This window comes from Phalacrocorax aristotelis, chromosome Z (assembly GCF_949628215.1).
Source record: "Phalacrocorax aristotelis chromosome Z, bGulAri2.1, whole genome shotgun sequence".
Taxonomy (NCBI): domain Eukaryota; kingdom Metazoa; phylum Chordata; class Aves; order Suliformes; family Phalacrocoracidae; genus Phalacrocorax; species Phalacrocorax aristotelis.
The window spans coordinates 36367663-36388425 of NC_134311.1; the positions used below are offsets into that span (position 1 = coordinate 36367663).

At 43.4% G+C, this 20763-nt stretch overlaps 2 protein-coding genes across 15 annotated transcripts in view; both read left to right on the top strand.

Moving 5' to 3' along the window:
• Nucleotides 1–4238: 4238 nt before the first annotated feature.
• PRXL2C (peroxiredoxin like 2C) lies at nt 4239–8892 on the top strand. The gene is made up of 6 exons (XM_075079405.1): nt 4239–4504; nt 5030–5098; nt 6624–6677; nt 7100–7205; nt 7449–7580; nt 8212–8892. Exons 1-6 carry the CDS (start codon nt 4319–4321, stop codon nt 8337–8339), a joined length of 675 nt encoding a protein of 224 aa, XP_074935506.1. The 5' UTR covers nt 4239–4318; the 3' UTR covers nt 8340–8892.
• Nucleotides 8893–11534: 2642 nt separating this feature from the next.
• Nucleotides 11535–20763, top strand: part of CDC14B (cell division cycle 14B) — a 51597-nt gene continuing 42368 nt past the window's right edge. For 9 of the 14 annotated variants that reach the window (XM_075079391.1, XM_075079401.1, XM_075079395.1 and 6 more), the window contains exons 1-3: nt 11536–11872; nt 19672–19765; nt 20677–20752. In XM_075079391.1, coding sequence (XP_074935492.1) covers nt 11710–11872; nt 19672–19765; nt 20677–20752 — 333 coding nt within the window. In that variant the 5' untranslated portion in view covers nt 11536–11709. Of the gene's footprint in view, nt 11873–12333; nt 18437–19671; nt 19766–20676; nt 20753–20763 lie in introns of those variants that run through there. The other 5 variants (XM_075079392.1, XM_075079399.1, XM_075079387.1 and 2 more) reach the window with 4 other exon arrangements.

Genomic DNA, 20763 nt, shown 5'->3' on the forward strand with positions numbered 1-20763 from the left:
GTGGGCATTTCACTTAATATTGTTACCTTTCGCTGTGTAGCAAAGATTGTAGTTACTGCTGTCTCATAGGTTTTGTGTTACAAAACTAAATACACCAATCATAAGAGGAGAAAAATTCTCTCTTCATATGTCAGTATGATCACTGAACTGTTATAGTAGATTTTTAATTACATTTACATTATTTGTGTTGTGAAGCAACAGTTAATCACTGTTTTATTGCAGCATGCTGCAACAAGACTTACAAATCACTTAGTCTTGAAATAATCTGCAAGAATTTTTAAAACAAGTGAAAAAGCAAAGTGCAAAACTTAGGCAAGTTGAAACTGTATTATCTCCTCCCTCAGCAAAAAAAAATAGAAAGTAAAGCTGAAGAGAAACCACATCAGGGGACAGAGAGCATACACCAGGCAGAAAAAATGGAGATGAGGACAGCATTTGCAACACGACTTTCAAGGCTGCAAATGACTGCCCTTGCTGATCAGAAGAATCAGTCCCAACACCCTATGCCGAGAAGTCTAGTGTACCCCTGGTATATCAAGGTACATGAAAGGCAGTCATAAAGGAAAAAGCCTCTTATCTACAGGACAGTACATATTTTACTGCTTTTTAATTACAACAGTTTAAAAACAACTCAATTTTAACCAATACTTAGCGTGATGTTTTTACTCTGGATTTGTAAACACTAATTTATTTTTAGCTGATAAGTAATAACCATGTTACCTCTAGCTAAATTATAGTTAGATAAACAAGAACAACAAATATACTCCTGCTAAATAAACAGTACATCTTGCAGTAAATTGATAATAACATGTCACTTTACAATTACACACCACATACTCCAGACAGTGTTTATGCTGCTGATATACGCCACACCTCTTTTGACAGATATTTTGTTCAGCTGTTGTAAATAAAGGAAATCAGGTTGCATAATTACTGCTGGTATTTTGTTTCACTAGTCAATACAGAACAAATAAATTATTCCACATCTGTGTGTAATTATTTTTCTTCCTCTTGAAACATTAGGAATCTGAATTTCCTATCCACGGCACAAAGTAACCCAACCCTTGGTTAATTAAATATTAGCTAAGTTTCTCTTTACATCTGTAAATTGCACTGCAGTGAAGAAAGTGACTTGCATCTTGAATCTTACATCAATAATGCCAATGTACTGATTCTCCTTAAGACACTGAAAAAGACATCACTCTGATGACTATGTTTTTTAAGTTATCAACATCTTTGTATTTAAGAGCTATAACAAGGAGATGGGAAAAAGGGGGAGGTTTCCCTAATCACAGCTAGCATTGAAGAATTTTGTGGTTTTAGTAGACTGCACTTTTAGACAGTCAGTACTGTCCAGAGTATAATCAGATACAGAGTCTTTCTTTCCATCTAAGTCAGTGGAACTTATATCTGTATTTTTGTTAAGCATACATAAATGACAGGCTTTCAAAAGTGACTGCTAATTTTGAGCAATTCCTCATTCAGACGACATGTCAGTGTTCAACTGCCTTTGCCTCTGTTCTTTCTCTGAAACACTAGGGGTGACCGCAATTTATATTTGTATTCTAGCAACACTTAAGAATCTTAATCAAAAATTAGAACCGTGCTGTTTGAGGGGCTTTAGACAATGCTTTGGCAAATACCCATGGAAGAAACCTGCTATTTCTCTATTGTATACTGCTGAAACCAGGTGCTAAGGGTATGTTTCTTCAGCTAGTATAAGGATGCCAAATAGCATAAAAGAGCAAGGTCTGCAGGCAGTCTTGGCTGGCTTAGTACGAAAGTTTACCAGCTCTTCCAGACAGGCTGGGCTCCTCAGAGATTCCTTTTCAAATGAGCACTCTGGACTCTAGGCACAAGGTTAGCTATGCACATACTGAGCCAGGGCAGTGTCCTCTGAGTTTGTGACACCACCCTGCCCAACTCTTCATCAGCAGGGTCATCCCTATCTGTGCTCCCACGCAGAGGCTGTGGCAGCAGATCCCCTGTAGTGGTATGGCTGCCTCTTCTGCAGGCTCTGATTTCCAGCTGCAACAGCAAGGGTCCTGGGCCAAGCTGTACTGATGATCAGGTGCTGGGCTGTGCCCCTGGGCCCTGCCCAATGCTACCTGGTGGTTTTACTGCAGCCATAACACAGCAAGGTTCTGTGCACAGCCTGCCCACTTCAGCCTCAAGACGAAGACCAAAGCACATCGAAAGTGACCAGTTCTTCCTGCTTTGCTATGGCCTACAGTAGTCAAGGTGGGCAGGCCATTCCCATCAATACTGCTGAGGGGCCGCAAAGCAATGCTGCACAGCCCATGTTTGGTCTGTAGGCTGCTACTTGAAGAAATCTGGCTGACAGTCTAATATATAGCTATCTGTTAAATGAAAAAAGAAACCTGATGACAACAACAATGGGGAATTAATACTGCCCAAATTCCTACTTAGCAGAGTGTAAGTTTCACAATTTTCAGAAAGCCTTTGCCAATTTGAGTTCCTTGCCTTTTAAATCGTAGTATTTGTGAGGGCATACTGGGCTGCAAGATTAGTCCTTGAAGCACCCAGCCACAGGCAAATACACAAGAAGTGCTTCGCTAACATTCAAACACTCCTTTGCTAGCTTAGCAAAGTAGTATTATCACAGTTCACAGTTAAACTGGGGAAGCCACAAGCTCAATCCATGTCATGAAATAAGCTTTCATTACTGAAACAAGAGGGGCATACTAGTGGCTGCATAGTTTCACCTGTGTGTATGTGCTGGAAACCTGTAAAGAGCTACCAGCCAGGGATCACTTTCCCTCATGCTGTTATTTATAATGCAGAGCTGACTTGTCTTTGCCGTTGACACAGCACAAAGCACCTTGCATGCACCGAAGGTCTTTTTGGCAAGAGTTTAAAACAGAGCTGGGTGGTATCCCAGCTGGAGGGCCAACTATATTGAATCATCCTGTGTAAACGTCTTATACAGAGCTAACTTGATTTTTCAGACATTGTGACATTAGAGACAATTTCTTTCACTGAGCATTGCAAGAGAGATGGTGGTAATGTACTGCCTTCTAGGGAAGGTCAGGAGCAGAGCAGCTGGGAGTGATAGTGGCTCTCAGGCTGAAAAGGAGTCAATGAAACTGCCGGTGCAAAAAGCACAAGCACAATGCCAGCATGTTTAAGAGGACGTGTAGAAAACCTAACACTTCGCTAAAATACTGTGTCTCGTTTTAGGCACTGAAGTTCAGGTATGACAGAAACCATCTAGAAAGTCCAGAAGAAACTACAAAATCTGTATTCTAAAAATTCTAAGAAAACATGACGTATGAGAAGAAAGAGTTGTAAAAAAGTGAGATTATTAAGTCTAGGGCAACAGAGCAATAGTCTGGGCATAGTTGAAAAATCAATGCAATAAAGGGATTAACCTGTTCTATGTGCTCGTTCCTGGTAATATAAAAACAATGGGCTTAAACCAAAGTACAGGGTATATAAATTTGAATAACATTGACATTATAGACACGGGAAGAGTTTGCCAAGAGAGTCTGAAATGAACACTATTAGAGCGCTTCATAAAAGATAATAACTTCTGGAGATACCATGACTCCTACTCCTTCTGATAGCTCTTTTTGTCTGCCTACGAAGAAAATGGAAGTGGCCTCCTCCTCATAAGCTTTCACCTAACACAACAATCCAAGAGACTAAGGCACTCTTCAACTGCCTCGTGTTTTTCTTCCTTTAGGGAGACCTGTTCCGTTGACTCATTCCTGTGTGCACTCCACATGCTCACACGAGCATTTGCACGGCTCAGCATCCTCTGCCATTCACCTGCCAAGGCCCCGTGGAGTTGTGCTTTTACTTCAATAAGGAAACTGGGTTTGTTTTTTCTGTTAGAGCAGCTCGGCAGTTCCTCGAAAACAGAACTTTGTAGCTCGCTCACAGTCCTCTGAAATGCCGCGGCAACCTGCAAAGCGAACCCTGACCTTGGGACTGTGCCATGTCGTCACTGCTGCTGCTGCTCGCACGCGATTTCTGAGGGGCTCCGTTTGGTGTCGTTGCGTTCCACAGGCACCCGCTGCCCTCTGCGCGCGGCCGTTTTGGCAGGGGACGCTCCCGCCTCGCCCGAAGGCCCCAAGCCCGACACCTCCTCCTGAGGCGAGGGGCGCGGAGCTGCCCGTTCCGGTTCCCGGCCGGCAAGGGGAGCCAGCCCCGGCGCTTGCCGGCGGCCACCCGGCCCAAGAGCTCCCCTCCGCGGCTCCGCCTTCCTCCCTCCTCCTCCTCTTCATTCTTCTTCCCGGGCCGGGAGGCGGCGGAGTGGGAGCGGGAGGAGCGAGCCCGGGCCCGGGCCCGGACCATGTCCGGGCCGCCGCCGGCGCCCCCCGTCACGCAGCAGGTCGGCCGGGCGCCGGGCCGCAGGCAGCGGCCAGAGGCGCGGGAGGTGCGGGCGGCCGCCCGCTGCCTGGTGGTGGACGCAGACGGGAGGAGCGTCCCATTTCAGGCCCTGTACGGGGAGCAAAAAGCGATCGTGGTGTTCGTGCGGGTGAGGAGGGAGCGCGTGCCCGGAGGGTCGGCTCGCGGACCCGGGGCCCGAGGGGCCGGGGGAGGGCTGGGGCCCCGGCCTGGCTCTGAAAGCGGCGGGGGGTTTGCACAAGCTTGGCTGGAGCAGGGAGAGGAGGAAATGTCAAGCAGTTCAGCTCTGCTTGTAACACCCCCCCTTCTTTGGTAAAATGGCACAGTGTTTACCTGAAAGGAAACAATTCTTCAACCGGGTTGTTTAGGGAAACGAGTACCGCGTTTCCTGATTTCCCAGTTGGCAAGCCAGCCCTTCCATTCCTAAAATATCCAGAGATAAAAATACCAGCGAGGCCCCAAGCCCAGTGTCCTTGTTCAGGCTTGGATTAAAGCAGGATCCTAATCCAAATTTGGTGACTGCGAAGAACTTCATTCTTTTCTGTTCCCAGTTCCTGATCGCTCCCAAAATGGCTTCTGCCCAAAGTCAGAATCTGATGCTTCACTGCTATGCAATTATGTCTCTTTCTGACACGTCCGACTGGCTATGTTGCAGAATTTTCTATGTTACACCTGTAAGGAGTACGTAGAAGACCTGGCAAAAGTCCCCAAGGCATTTTTACAAGTAAGTACTCTGCCCTTAATATGTACGTGTGGCTTCTGTGGTCGAGCAGATTTGTTATGTCCTGCTGCAGGTTTGCATGAGGCTTAAACCTTCTAGGAATTAAAAAAAAAGGCTCAGAAGAAAGTTAGCTTTTTCATTTTTGGCTACAATAGCCATAATGTATCTGCCTAGGAGACACAGGAAAGGATTTATTGCACTACATGCTCTGTTACAGCAGCATTATTTTCCCCACCCTATGAGCTTGTGCTGTTTTTTCTGGTGTGTTCTGAAGAGTTAGACAACATCTGACAGGGATTTCTTTTGGTAGCAGCAGCGGCCTGGGCAGCTGTCTTCTCCTGACAACTAACTAACTACTGCCCTTTCTGTTATGCCGGTAGGCCTGACCGATGGTTGTGCATGGAACAAGATCAGAAAATTGATCTGGATTAAAAATAGTCTCTTTCTCTATGGTTATTTGTAAGCTGCATCAGTTGTGTGGCCTGTTCTCCAGGCAGCTGCACAAACAGGAGTGACATAGTGACAGAAAGGAGAAATGGAGTGGGCAGGGGTTGCTATGGATGGGTATTTGTTGAGTGGTAGGAGATACCAGGAAAGACAATGATCCCCTGCTAAATGTGGAAAGTCAGTCTGTCTCTTCTAGGCTGCTGATTGAAATTCTGTTATATTTTATTCTCAACAGCAGCATAGCCGATGACACAGACTCAGCTCCTTGCTGGCAGAAAGCCTGGACGGACTAGGAACTTGGGGATGAAAAGGGGCAATTTCTTTGCTAGCTCCCCTCCTCAGGACACATTATTCTAAACTGCCCAATCAGTGTAACTCAGAATGACATTTCCTTAATTTGGCCGTTCAGATAAATGCACACAAAGAATCAAACTGCCTGTGCTTTTCTTAGTGTGAGTATTCTGGTTTTAGGAGGGCTTCTTTTCATAGCAAGCAAAATGATTCCATATGGGAAAGGCAAGTACTACACCATAATATTAAAACAACCTTACATTTTATTAACTGGTTTACTGGCATCTAGAGGAACTTAAGTTTTGGCCTCTATTTTAGACTTAGGCCTAATGTTGCACTTGCAAAAGACAGCAGTACATGTGGTTGCACTTTTGTTCTATTAATGAGCATCAGTATATGTAAATCAGACATGTGCACCAGTATTTGCATGCTGCTTCTTTAGATGCAAGTGCAGCTGAATGGAAATTTTGAATTTCCAAGATCATAGCAGGCTGCAGTCAATTGAAGATGACAGTACTAATGCTGCAGAAAAACTTTAAAAGTTCACACGTATGTAACTTTAAAGTTCTCTTTAAAAATATTTTTTTGCTTAATAAATTAATGTAGCTGCTAATTGTGGGTGATAGACAGAGGTGCAGGCTCCAAACATGTAAGTGATATTAATTTCAAATAATTTTAACTCAGTGCACTGTAGTTGTTAACTCAGGACACCAGATTCTGCTAATGCTTTGGAACCATGCAGAAACACCGACTTCCTCCTGACAGTTTCAATACACATGTTCTGTTCTAGGAAGCAAATGTGAGGCTTATCGTTATTGGACAGTCATCTTATCACCACATCAAGGTAAATAAAATAGTCATTAAATACATTTTCTCCTCTATTGTGTCTTAATGGTCTGCATTGTGGGATTTTGCTCTGAGTGAAAAGATGGTCATCTGCAACCACAGAAAAAAGAGGACAGTATTCTTTTTCCGGGAGCAATTCTAATAGTACATGAATAAAGCAAATAATAAAAACTTTCAGTTTAAAAACCACTGGGGCTTGCTAAGGAAACATGTTTTCTTGATTTCACTGGAAGCTTTGTTTTAGTAAAAGCTTCGGGGCTAAAAATTTTTGACTTTTAATTTAACATGATGAATCCACAGGTTTCCAAATTGGGGGCAGGGGACATGTGCGAGTATTTTTTTTCCACTGTCAGTAGATCCTAACTAATTACTGTCTTAACCTTAAAACATTACTTTATTTCGTATGCATATATTTTGCAGCCCTTTTGCAGTTTAACTGGGTATGCACACGAAATGTATGTAGATCCACAAAGGGAAATTTATAAAACGCTTGGCATGAAAAGAGGTGAAGATAATAATGTATCAGGTAAGAATTTTCTCACCTTGTTTGGGTTTACACAGAACAAAACAGGAATGCACTGATAAGATGGTATGATCACAGTGTACATAGGAAGTGAGTTGCCCACCAGATGGGCTCTTCTAGGCTCTATTTTGTCAAAACACTGGTAATCAGGAAACTCTAAACTATTCATAGCAGCTGTTCAATTTTGTTGATCTCCTTTTATACTTTTATACTTCTAGATAACAAGTATTATTCCGTTTTGTTTAGCGCGGAGCCCTCATGTGAAATCAAACATGCTCCTAGGAAGCATTAGGAGTTTGTGGAGAGCAATGACTGGCCCGGCTTTTGATTTTCAAGGAGACCCAGCTCAGCAGGGAGGAGCTTTGATTTTAGGCCCAGGTAAGCTGCTTTGTTCTGTGTGAAAGTTACAGTCTTCTCCTTCAGCTATTTGCTTTAACCCTACCATCTCAGCTGCTGTCCCCATGGATCCCGAGGAGGCAGTCTTGTGTGGTACTGTGTGATTTTGCCAGCTGAAGGAACCTGTGAAAGTGTCATTGTGTAGTTCCACCTCCCACAGAGGTGGCACAGAGCTGATCACAGTCCTGGAGAAATGGACAGGAGTGGTGGTGGAACAACTGCCTCCAAGTTTGGAGGGATTTTTTTGACACTGTGGTGTACATCGACATTCTGCTCTCACATTGGATTCTAAGCATTTAATGTGGTTTTAGTAGAGGAATAATGCATGAAGGTGGGGCTGCAACGATAAATTCATCTCATCAGATCATTAGGAAACATCATGCTACAGCAGATCTAATTAATTTAGATGCTTAATGTTCCTTGCTTCTATAACTTAATTTAAAAAAAATTCTTTGTCATTGTTTAAAATACAGTATATTGTGTAATCTATAGATCTAGTATACATTTGTACAAGAACTAGTAGGAAATCAGAATATTTCTTTGATTCAATTATGTCTTTGAATAAATAAATATTTTATTCAACTATTTATATGTTATTCTCATTCCATTCCAGGCAATGAAGTTCATTTTTTACACCTTGATAAAAACAGGCTGGATCATGTTCCCATTAACACAGTTTTGCAGCTGGCAGGAGTTAAAACAGTAAATTTCACAAACCAACCCCAGATTATTGACATATGACACTGACACAACACATACATTTTTTTAATTTGTGCTCTACCAGAAAAATTCTCCAGCAAATTCCCACCAGCATCAGTACTGTTGCATCTTTATGGGATATCTGAAACCTTATCTGGAAAATCAGAGCACAGAATAAACTACCTGGCACTGAAGATGGACGCGGAAGTGCTATTTCCATTGCGTATAAGGTAACAAAAACTATAACACAACTGAGGCTTATTGCAAAAAATCCTGTAGCTTATCATTTCCTCATCAAACAGTCTTGCTAATGTATTTCAAAAATCTTTGTTCAAGACACACTAAGCTAAAAAACGGGTTTTGCTGAGGAAGAATCCGGAACTCTTGTCTTCAGATGGCACTGGCTTTCAGTCCAACACTTCTCAGTGATGTTTTAAAGCTTCCAGCCCCATGTGACAATCTTGTATTAAAATAAACCTTGAAAAATCACTGTATCAAACACTGGGACTTAAGCTTATGCTTACTTTTGCATCTGGCACTGGCAGACATTATGAAATACATTTTAAAGTTTTAAATAAATATTTTAAGTACATCATCCATTGTCTGCAGTTCTTTTGCGTCATACAAAAAGGTGGGTCTGTAAGACCAGGGAGAGGTGAGCCGTCAATATATTTCTGATCAGATCGTCAATTTTGGAGTTACTCATTTTCCTATGAAGATTCGCAGCAGAATATTCTCCCTTGTATGTAGGTACTTCCTCTTAGAGCAAGAGGTCTCTGAAAAAACATCCTTACGTATTTCTGTCCTAGACAACTGAGCTAAGGACAACAGCACGTTGGTTTGCAGTTCTGACAGATTTCATATTCTCCATGTCTCTAGAAATGTTTATGTTCAGAATCTATTGCTTTCATTAAAGTACATGTGCCCTCTTTCAACCATGAGCCTCTTCTTTTAGCAATTTAAAAATAAGATTGTCCAAGATTTATGGAGGAGCATATCCTCCCCTGCAGTTTCTGATCTTTGGCCTTCACTGTAAAATGCTACTATTCATACGTATCTCACCTGCAAATTCTTTCCCATTTTAAGCGTTAACTCTAACGCAATTGTAAAATGGTATTGTGTGAAGAGGTTTGTCCCTGCATCCACTAAGGTCACTGGCAGGCCCCGAGCAAGCTGCAGAGAGCTCTACATCATTAAGAGCATGTGAAATTAAATTCAGTGTTCCTTGACAAAAAATAGAAGGCTTGCTTAAGAAACATAATGACACAGAGCAATGTAATTCCATTAAAGGTACTATGCCGTAGCACCTTATTAATTACGTACACATTTTGATACAGTGTGTTTAGGAGGAGGACATCATTAATGTAAAAACACTGTGTTCCATTCACTGCTTTGAGTAAACAGCACTCGGCACAGGGCTAAAAGTAGCCACGTGCAGACTCTGAACCCGCATGATTTCAGAGCTGGCCAGAGTCTTCCTCAGAACTTGGCGTAACGTACGTACGGGGACTGGCAGCTGAGGCTCACAGGGGAGTAAAGTCCGCTTTTCCTGCAACACTGCCCCTACATGCAGAAAAAGAGAGCTGCTCCCTCCCTCCAGGGCTCCCCCAGCTCACCAGTTTTTCTGAGTATGTGGACACTCTGGAATGCGGCTGCCTCTCTGTTACTTAGACCAGAAGAGAAAGCAAGCTAGAAACTGGTCTTACGCTTGTAAAACAAAGACAGGAAATGCAGCAAACTTAAATTATTTTCAGAGAGAAAGAATGACAAATATTCTGTTTATTGGTAGTGCTTCCACTCTGCTTCATTCACCTGATCATCACTGGCACGGACACTGCCTCTAATTCCACTTTCGTTTTGCAGTTGTCTCACTTTCACGTTCTTGGTGCTTTTGATTTTACAGAAAGTGTTTGGCTAGCTGTTTTTGTGCTTGTTCTGCTTTCAGCAGAATTAAAACAATATACAAACAAGGAATAGTTCTATTGCCGCTAGTATATTAAATAAAACCAACTAGAGCTGAAAGAACTGTGGACTCTTAAAAGGGACTGGAATGAATTCAGTTGTAGTTTGACAGCTCTGTATGTTGAACTCACCCGCCCTCAACATTTCAACACTGACAGGAACCACACCACGGCCTCTCTGTTATCCCAGTGAAATCGCTTCTTCAGAAAGAGCCGCAGAGCGCAGACAAACAAAAAGAGGGAAGAAGACAGGGAGAAGGATTCAGCAGAACAGCAATCCTAATTAGGGCATCAGCCCTGCGTTTTGCATCCAGCCACAGCTTCACCAAGTTCGCTGGCGCCCTGCGAGAGCATGATTCCCGAGTGCATAGTGAATTGGAACAACAGTGGCCACATGCACCACCAGGAGAAATTATTTTCAATGTGTCAGGAGAATTTTAGGTCTCTGGTGTTATTTAGAAAAAGTACTTAAAAAAAGTTATGGAGTGAAAGGTGGAAACCAGTGGGAAATAAACACTGACCTCATACTCAGCAAATGGTAGGATCCTTCAGCAAAGGCTTTTGTCATGACCAGAGGCGGGGAGGGAGTGTTTTTCAGAGGCTGTTTTAACTACTAGCTTGGTTTATTTCAACACCTACTTAAAACAATGGTGTGTTTTAAAGTCTGAGCAGCAGACCCAAGCCGAGAGATTTTAATCTACCAGATAAACCCATTTCAACGTTCAGAAGACTGCGCATAATGGACCAGTTTCAGCTGGCCTTACACAATGTCAGGTCCCTTTGGGACGCTTTGGGATGCAAACCAACGTTTGTGTCATGAGAAGGCACCTGGAAGACCGGCATGCCCCAAGAAACGCAACTGAACACGCTCATTTCCCAAGGTGGTGGCTTTACGCCGGCGCAGGCGTTGCCGCCCCGCCCGTGGGAGCGGGCCCCTTGCACCCCGAGCGCTGCGTTTAGCTCACGCAATCACCACCGCCCCACCCCGCCTCTCCGGGAGAAGCCCGGCGCCACGTCAGCAGCCCTGACAGCGGCGGGCGAGGCAGGGGCGAGGCGCCGAGGGGCCCCGCCGCCCGCCAGCAGCCCCCGGGGCGGCGGCGATGGGCGGGCGGCGCCTAGCCGCGCTCCCCCGGCCCACCTGTTACAGCAGCCACTATGACATCACCGTCCCCACCGCTCCGCGCTGGTGACGCCACATCGCGCTGACCCAATCAGAGGCGGCGGGGGTGCCGGGAGGTGGCCGGGAGCCGCCGCCGGCTCGGGGCGGGGGGGGCCGAAGGTGCATGGGGAGGTGGGAGGGGGCGGTGTCCGGGGAGACGCGTCAGCCGCCGCCGCCGCCGCCGCCGCCGCGGGGTCCCTCCCCTCCGGCGGCCGGAGCCCCGCGGGGAGCGGCGCGGCGGGGATGAGCCGGGCCGCCTCGCACCCACCGTAGCGGCGCGGCCGCCTCCGCCATGAAGCGGAAGAGCTGGGCCGAGGCCCGGCGCCGCGCAGCCCCGGCGCCGCCGGCTCTGAAGAGAACTCGAGGCGCGGCGTCGCGGGCGGTGGCGGCGGGGGGCGAGGCGGAGCGGCGGCAGCCGCCCCCCGGCGGGCCGGAGACCTGCCTGAGGATCGCCGGTGAGGGGGGCGTGCCGGTGGGGCGGGGGCGGGCCGGGTGGCGGCGGCGGCGGCGCGGCGGCAGAGTTGAGGCGCGACTCGGGGCCGGGCTGGCGGCGGCGGGACGGGACGGTGCGGGGGGCGTGGGGGTGTCCGCTCCCGTCCCCTCCGTCCCGTCCCGCCCCGTCCCGCCGCGCGGGTCCGCCGGCGGGAGGCGCGGCCGCCGGGAAGGAGAAACTTCCCTCAGCGCTGCGTGGCCGCTGTGCCCGGCGGGGTCCCGGGGCGCCCGGCCGGCGGCGGCCGCCTCCGCCGTCTGTGCCGCGGGTCGGTCGTTGCGTCCCGCCGGCGTTTCAGCACGGCGAAGTGTTCTTCCGAATTGCATCGCTAGCCCGGCCAGTCTTCCAGGAGAATAAATAGCGTCGCTTTTTCATAACTCTGGCTGTGCCGAGCAATTGCCTTGCGCTGTCTTCTGCTTGTGAGAGAGTAAAGCGAAGATCTATTGAACCATAAAACACGTTTCGCGGGGTGTGGGGGGTGGGAGAAGTAACATATTTCTCTCTGTATTGGGGGTATGTATCTTCCCCCTGATGTCGTGCGTGCTGGCTAATGGGTAGCGTAATGGACAAGCATCGCACCTCTTCTTGACACTCGAGTGCCCACGGCTTCTGCCGGCAGGTTTGCTCAGCGTCCTCCGTCCTTTTCGCGGCCCTGTGATTTGAGCCGTGCTTTGTTTTGGCACAGGAACCTGCGTCTGTGGAGAAGTGTATTGGATCACAGCCGAAATAATTCTCCATTTAGGTTTGAGTTCCCCAGCTAAAAGACATGCTTGAGTTTAGTTTTCCTAATTTTAAGATTTTACTTTTTATGTTATCTGTCAGAATCTGAGAATGGTAGCATTTACAACTGCTCTTAAAAATCAAGAAATAAACCTCACTTACCGCTTCTTTGTGAAGGACATGGGAAATTGCCTGTACGCAGAGCAAGCGAAAATTTGAAGAGCAAACGTGGACAAAAGGCACCAGTCTTACCTGTGCCAAGAAACAGGGTTCCCTAAATTAACTTGTGTGTCTCCTTGATGACAATATATTTAGAAAACTGTAAGGTTTTGTATTGAAAATTAGGTATAGGATGCAGGAAGAATGTAAATGCCCAAAGCATACCAGATTCATTTTTTTAAATAGCTGTAATACTGTCAGGGAATGAAATTCTAAATTCTCCAGCCTAAAATGCAGCGTTTTAGGCCTGATCTACACAGAGAAACATAATGGTGTACTTACATGCAGAACTCTAATGCTACATTAACTCCATATGTGTATTTTTCTGTAACTGCAACCATTTATCTAGGAAATGGTGATGGTACAGTTTTAAAGTTAAATGTAGAAACCCCTCATTTGGCAGGTGATGACTTTTTGATATCAAAGTAATTTCACTAGCTAGAAGACCGTGCAGCCCTGTCCAGCTCAGATCTCCAGCAATCATTCTCACGCAGCAGTTGCTTGGATCTGATAATGCATGTCTGACATCAACAGGCCCCTTACTCTATTTTCTCCTCCAAAGAAATGTTCACCCATTTAAATAATACAGTGGAGCAGCTAGGTTTTGACTTGTGTTTTTTTTTTCAGTGGGATGTCACTATACACAGCAGTACACAGTATAACAAACTTGATTAAAATGCGGTAGATTATTATATCTAATAATATTTCATTTTGCCTCAATCTTCTTTTCTTTACTGTGCACAGTGGCTGCTGTTTACAGGCTTCTAATAATGGAACAATTATAGTCTAATTTTTATTATGCTGTTATGTCATACGTCTTTTTGAAAAAAGAGAAACCTTAAAAGAGTAAGCCCACAAGGCTTACCTTTTTATTCAGCTGTTTTAAAAGTTATTTCAAGTTTTGAAATGTCAGTTCTGCCTTCTCATAATGCAGTTCTGAGAAATGAATGAATAGTTCTGGAGTGGAGATAAATTAAAGCGTAAGGCCTTATTCTTGCAAATGGACATATTGGTAAATATTTTAGCCTCTGTAAAGGTTGAGAGATCTGCGTTAGCTTAACTGCTTACAGAAGCAGTGCCAAACTCATTAAGAACATTGCAGGCTACCCTCATTTTCATATTTGCTAAAAGACAGAGGCAGAAAACAAACCTGAATAGCTGTAAAAATTTATGGATCTTTTCTTGCATGATGTTACATTCATGAACAGCAAAGTTTGTAATCCATTATTTGCATGGATTTTACACTCAAAATACTTGCAGTAATTATTGCATTTCTTTATTTCCTAATGAACTGTAAGCATCAGCCATACGTCAGAATAATTTTTAATCAGAATCATCTGAATATTTTTGTTTACTATTAAGACTAGTTCAGAAAGATGTTCCTGTAAAAAAAAAAAATTGCTTGTTTTGGTCTGTTAAGCTGCATGGTAAGCCTTACCATTTTCTCTTCGTCAACTAATGCATGAGGCTTGCTGGTATGAATTCAATTTGCTGGAACTGAATGCATTTCTTCTGTTATTAGAAGCATATTCCTGTATCCTTCTGATCTCTGAAAGAAGTAATTTATATGATCTAAAGAAAATGTAACAATCCTGTGTGAAGATGCTTGAAAGCTGTTGATTTCCTTTCCTTGGCTGCTTTTCTTTGTCATTGGTCTGATTTTATAAATAACATTGTAAAGATGTGGAATAATGCATAAACCTCAGGCAGAAGGTGTGTGTTTCTCTCTCACCTCTTTTCAGTAGTTAATTCTAAAATGAAGTAGCTACAGTAACTACACATGGAGTTAAATTTTAAGTGGTGTAGCACTATGGGGCATTTCTTGGCATTTGTTTGTCTTCCTGCTAAATGTATGTCCAGTTTGTTTACAGTGAGGAACTAACATCATAAAAGATGCTCTAAGTAGTACTTCGTATGCCTTTTTTTCCCTTTACTGAGAGTCGTTTTACTTACACCATTGCTTGGAGTTTTTGTGAAATGGCATTCGGTTTAGTATGTTCATTGATCAGTCGGGTTTTTTTTTTGGTTTTGTGTTGGGTTTTTTCCAAGCCATCAGTTCTCTTTTGTTATTCCAGTATTACTGGCTTGTCATGATAAACTTTGTGTATTGTGTAGAAAACTGGTTTTTTTGAATGCTAAGGACACTTCTACTGAGTATCATTAAGCTTTCTAACATGTTGACTGTCAATACTTTTGATTAGTTTTCATTATACAAATATCTCAGTACAAAAGTTGTGTTTACTCTTTTATCAAGACTCACTTACTTGTGAGTCTTCCTCAAAGTTAAGATTTTAAAAATGAGTTTAAGGCTTTTAGAATCTAATCCAGCACTGAAAGCGTAGGAACATATGTAAAGTAGTCTTGTGTGTCAGACAAGAGCAGCAGAGTCCAAGGACTCTATCTGAGTAAAGTAACACAGTGCTGTTGATCATCATGGCATGGCCCTGAAAATATTTTTTTTTTCATGGTTTGCTTTTAAATAAAAAGTCCTTTTAGCTTTTTAGAGTGCTTTCATTTTCTTTGTCAGATACCAGGCTGTTCTAATTGCCAACTCTGTCATCACTTAAATTTGAATTATCATAGTGATGAGCAAATCAATCTTTTCAAGGATAGAATGACTAAAAAGCAAATATTTTATAATTTTGCTTTGCGTCTTGACATTGCAACACAATTTGTCTTTTATGTTTTCTCATGCATCTTCCTGATATTTTGGAGTCTTTTAAATCAAACACAACAAAGTAGCACGTACCGACTCTGAATTTAGAAAAACACTCCCCTTACAATAGTAAATAACTCTCTGGTTACACTCCTGGTAATTGAAAACAGACTAACATTGGGTTTTGTTGTAGCGTCAGCCTGTGAATTTCTCATCTAAGGCGTCTGTTTAACAATAGAACTGTAGAATTTCTCTTTTTATGAAACAAATCTTTGCTGATCATATGCAGACTTGTCCTGCAGCAAGTGCCTGTTTGGTGTTCAGTTGTCTCTTGAACTGCTGAAATGTCTTTCTCCAAGGCCTGTGCAGCAGATCCCGAGAAGCATCAGCCTTATTGAGAGTAAAGGGAAGGAGATTATTTTGTCCTCTCTGTATCCCCATTAACATGATACTGAAGTGGTAGCTCTCAGTTTTCTACGCGTCTGTTTCCACAGAACACTCTGGATCTGGAAAACAAGAAAAATGCTTTTCCCTCTATATGCACGCTGCAATCAGATGTGTGATTATTATAGCTTGTGTAGACACGCTTGTACTAGCTTTAATCTCACTAGTTCATGTACCAGCAGTTGCAAAGCTGTGGTAACATTGTCCTCGGTTAGGGGTGTGCCGGCTCATTTTGTTGTACATTGGATGCTTACTCAAATTAATTGCCTACAGTGACGTCCATGTTTCTGTATTTTAACTGTTTTGTTATATGACGCTAACGAAATTAAGTGTAATTGAAGTGTATCTAACATACTGCAGTCATATCTCCTAATTGCAGTGCAGATGCAGCCTGCAAGGCAGTGAGCCCGACTCTCATTCTTCTGAGAGATGATTAGAAAGGTCTGCTCGAGTTGGATAGTTTTAGGATGACCTTTTATCAGAAATTTGCAGGAATCTGGAAGTGCTCAAGCACACTATATGTAAATGACATGCTAAAATTAGCAAAGGAAGCATAAAATAATAAAATGTTTCTGCAGTCCAAACCTTTGTGGAGTCCTAGTGAAATCAATTCATCAGTGCTCTGGTGTATTTTATGTAAAGTCCTCATCCTGCAATCTGATCCTTAATGAAGGAATTCTCCTCTCTCAGCATGTGCTACTCCTGTTAAAAAAAACCAACACACTGATCCTTGGCTAAACAGAACTGGGAATGTTTGCAAAAAAAAACCAGATAAAAACATACATGGCGAGTAATACAGCATTTGTCTGATACCGGACTGGTAAGCCAGTAGAAAGGTAAATACGGCTATGGGAAAGGACTTCTCTGTGTAGCGCATTTCTAAAATCCCCCATGTTAAAAAGATGGAGCCTGGTGTTTACATAATAGGGAGCAATTTTTAGCAGTGCACAGGAACGGACAGCTTGTCAGGATATTGGCATTTGACACACACTGCTCTTATTGTGAGGTAGTTCTGTAAATTCATTAAACTTCAGTTTCTTTCAGGTGTTTCAAGAATAGCAACAATTAACACGATCCAGAGATATCAGTGCCAACAGCAATTCAAAAGGCCATGTACACGCTGTTCACTCAAGATAGAAATTCTTATTTTTGTTGGATATTTTTGCAAAAGCTGCAGAAGATTTTCAGTAAAAGCAGGAGTGCTGAGGAAGCCAGTAATTATGTTACTCCAAATCCTGTTTAGGAGCACAATGCTAAATTATTTTAGATCTTTGACCTGTGCAAATATATGTCTCTTTATTTAGGTCCTCCTTTTGGATTTGAGGATTTTGGATTACACTTTGTGTGATGTTTTTATATTTTAAAAGTGATGCCAAGTTTATGTGAAGAAGCTGGCGTGTAAGAATGTAGCATGTCAGTTTGAGTACTACAGCCATTCTGCCCAGGCTTTGATGGGGATGTTGTTCATGTACCGGGAGAGCTCAGTCTAAATCAATAATTAGACTGGATCTAAAGGGCAGATGCCATAGAGGGGAAAATTCTGGCTGTATATTCCCACTGTTAACCCCCACTGGGCTGGTTCACTTTGCTAACTCGGAAGCTTTTCTTTTTAAGGAACCTGGTGGCAGCTAGCCATTAAATCAGTTTAGAAGTGGTGTGAAATTATAGCTTGAGGCTGTAGCGTGACATGTGTTTAATCTAGCAATGCCAGTTAAAACACAATCCCTAGACACCATATCCTCCCGGTTCTCCTTTCTGCTTCCTCCTTTGCCCACAGTCCTCCCTCCCACACACAGCTCTTATTCTCGGGGCAGAGGGAAGTAAACCAGCAAAGCGGCTTTGTTTTTGTTTGGGTTTTTTTTTTTTTTTTTCTGCTTCATACAAATCCACCTTGACACAGCACTGGGAGGAACATAGTGGTGGGGAACAGACACAGGGCAGTTGTGGGAAGCTGGGGCTCCCTCCATCCGCAAAGCATTCGCCTAAAACACTTTCCCAGGACTGCCTTTCTGTGAAGTAGTTTTCCCCATAGCATATTTTGCATCCAGCTGGGGTATTGGTGCACTTGCTTCTCCACACCTATTTCCCTTTGTGGGCCAGTTTAGTCACTTCTTTAAAATGCACAGCATTACCCTAAATTTTATCCTTTGGCTCATTTTCAGGAGATGCTTTGGTAAGTGCTGGGAAGTACAGAAGTTCCTAAGCAGGTAATGCACTGCCCAGCTGGTACTGCAGCTGCTGTGCCTACAAGGTGGAATTATTAGTAATTAAATAACCAAGTTTGGTACCGCGCTTCTGCTGAGAGAGTAGGAAGTAGGTGTCTGACTTGCTCAGGATTTGCTGTACATCCCACTGGTTGCACCTGACTTGTAAATGTTTAAGCCAAACCATTCACATCAGGCTGCTGCTCTACTGAAATGTGTATTTAGCAAATGTCCGCTTTTTGGTGGTGGTGTGTGCTTCCATCCCCCAAGATATTGCTGTACGTAGGTGAGCACTGAGCGTGTGAGTGTTGAAATAATAGACGGGGGGACTCCTTTCATGGCATACTTTACAGTGTATTTCCAAGATCTAAGTAATGATTTCTAAGTGCTAGTCATGGAGGATTTTGTTTTGAAGCATAAAGTGAATCTTTTTTTTTCCCCTACTCTCTGGAAAAGGAGATAAGGGTTTTTCTTTATCAGAAATTATGCTTTGAAATTATATGTTTGTATGCAGGTGATCTGTTTTGATATTTAAGAAATATACCTGCTTCAGGCAACTGGTTTGCGAAAAATAAAATCCTTCCTATTAGGTTTGAATTTTAATCCATGTATTTTACAATGATATTTTTTCAGCAGAGGAGAGAAAAGTATTGTTGTGGTGCTGCAAGGCCTCAATTTTTATTGACCAATTACTGCAAACACAGCAATTTACAGCGGCAGCACAGTCAGTGTTTAAAGTTCACTGGGGCTACAGCTCCCCTGGCCATAAAAATAATTTATAACTATGTGAATACCACAGGCGTTTTTTTCCCCTCAGCTTAAGAAAGGAAATCAGGGCAAGCACAAGGTGCCTTCTGCCTGCCTGAATGCAGGCTTTGAAGGGGCAGCTGGGGCGGAGATGGGGATGTCCAGGTGATGGCTGTGCTGGCACTCCCGTGGGTGGCAGTGGGCTGCCACCTCGCGCCCTCGCGTCCCTCCAGCGTCTGTCGCCTGCAGGCTTTAATTGCATGTCACTACTATCAAAATCATCATTTTGCGGAAAGATGGGAAGTGCCTGTTTGTCGGCGCAAGCGCGCGTCACTGTTCGGCGTAACGTGGGTGCTGAGGGGTTCGTTGCTTCGTGGTGTGTGTGTGGGAGGTGGGTGCGCGTGTTGGTATGTGGAGTGCAACAGGTGGGGTCTGTTGCCAAAAGGAGGTGGGTCTCTGCTGTGTGCGTGGGTGCAAGTCAGGCTCCTGCTGTATTGCAAAGCCGTCAAACCGGTAGCTTTCCTGGGAACACTTTGTTTGGGAAAGAACACTAAAGAGCTGTGGATTATGGGAACACTGCTGAGCAAAAAGCCTCAATCTTTTTGTGCCTTGTTGCTTAACACCGGAGAAATAATAATGTCTAGTTCGATAATACTTAAAAGAAGATTTGGTTCATTTTAAACCATTTAAAGTTGTTCTGTTGACAGGTAATACTTCAGACTTTCAGCAGAGAAGTGTGATGTTTATAAAAGCTTAAATGTTCTTGCATTTTAGATCGCCTTTATTTTGCAATTCTCTGCCAAAAACCAAAGAGTGGAGCTGCAAATACCCATTATTTCTGCATAGATGATGAACTTGTATATGAGAAGTAAGTACCAACTTATTTTTTTCCTGTTTTTTACAGATCATTGAAATAAATTAGTCAGAACCAGTCTAAATGACGTTCTGTTTTTAAATGTAGCTGAGGGAAACATACATTGCCATTATAAAACTAATTACACAAGTTTGGTCCTCTCAGACTTATCTGCCATGATGATTTATATGTCTTAGAAATGTTTCTTGGCTTCCCATCAGGATTTCTTAAAATCTTTTCAAAGCAGAAGCTTTCATTGTACCCATTCATGTTAGAAGACACAGGAACATGGCAGCTATACGTGTTCAGAAGTGTGCACTGGACTGATGAGCTGAAGGGGATGTCTTTGGTTGGTCAAGTATTAAGTGGAATGTCTGAACTTCCTACAATAGGAGAAAAAACTGGCAAAATCAATTCAAGCCTTTATGAGTTGACAACAGATATGTTATTTCCCCTGTAGTGAACAGTGCATGCCTTTGTATGTGATCTGGAATGCTGCTAATTCTTCAGATATTTTTGACCAAGGGCGTGCTTTCTGTTTTTGAAAGTACTGATTTCTCTGTGTTCGCTTTTCTCTAGCAATATTAATTGCCTTCTTTCAAAGTAAAGCTTTTGGGTTGCTCTTAAAATAGAGTTTCTAAACTGGTGTCACAGAGTGATACAGTAGTGAGAATTTTTCAAACCTTGAGTATTCCAGTTTGTTTTTAAGTGATAGTGTGTGGAAAACAAAGAAAATTTTGGTCCCTGTTTAAACATGACAGGACTGTTTCCTCCAGCAAAATAGCATGCATGTAAGAAGGCATTCTTGTTTTTAGAGTGATGCACATATATCACATATATATGATTATGCCTTGCTTTGTGCATCTGATTTAAAAAAAAAGTCATTTACAGAGGTCATGTACAAATTTTCCCCTTTCTCCTACCAGCTTCTATGCAGACTTTGGACCACTCAATCTGGCAATGGTCTACAGATACTGCTGCAAGCTAAATAAGAAATTAAAGGTAACAGTTGG

Coding starts and splice junctions, on each gene's coding strand:
- PRXL2C (XM_075079405.1), top strand. CDS start 4,319: ATGTCCGGGCCGCCGCCGGCGCCCCCCGTCACGCAGCAGGTCGGCCGG. Junction 5,099..6,623: donor TCCCCAAGGCATTTTTACAA/GTAAGTACTCTG, acceptor GTTCTGTTCTAG/GAAGCAAATGTGAGGCTTAT. Junction 7,206..7,448: donor TGAAGATAATAATGTATCAG/GTAAGAATTTTC, acceptor CGTTTTGTTTAG/CGCGGAGCCCTCATGTGAAA.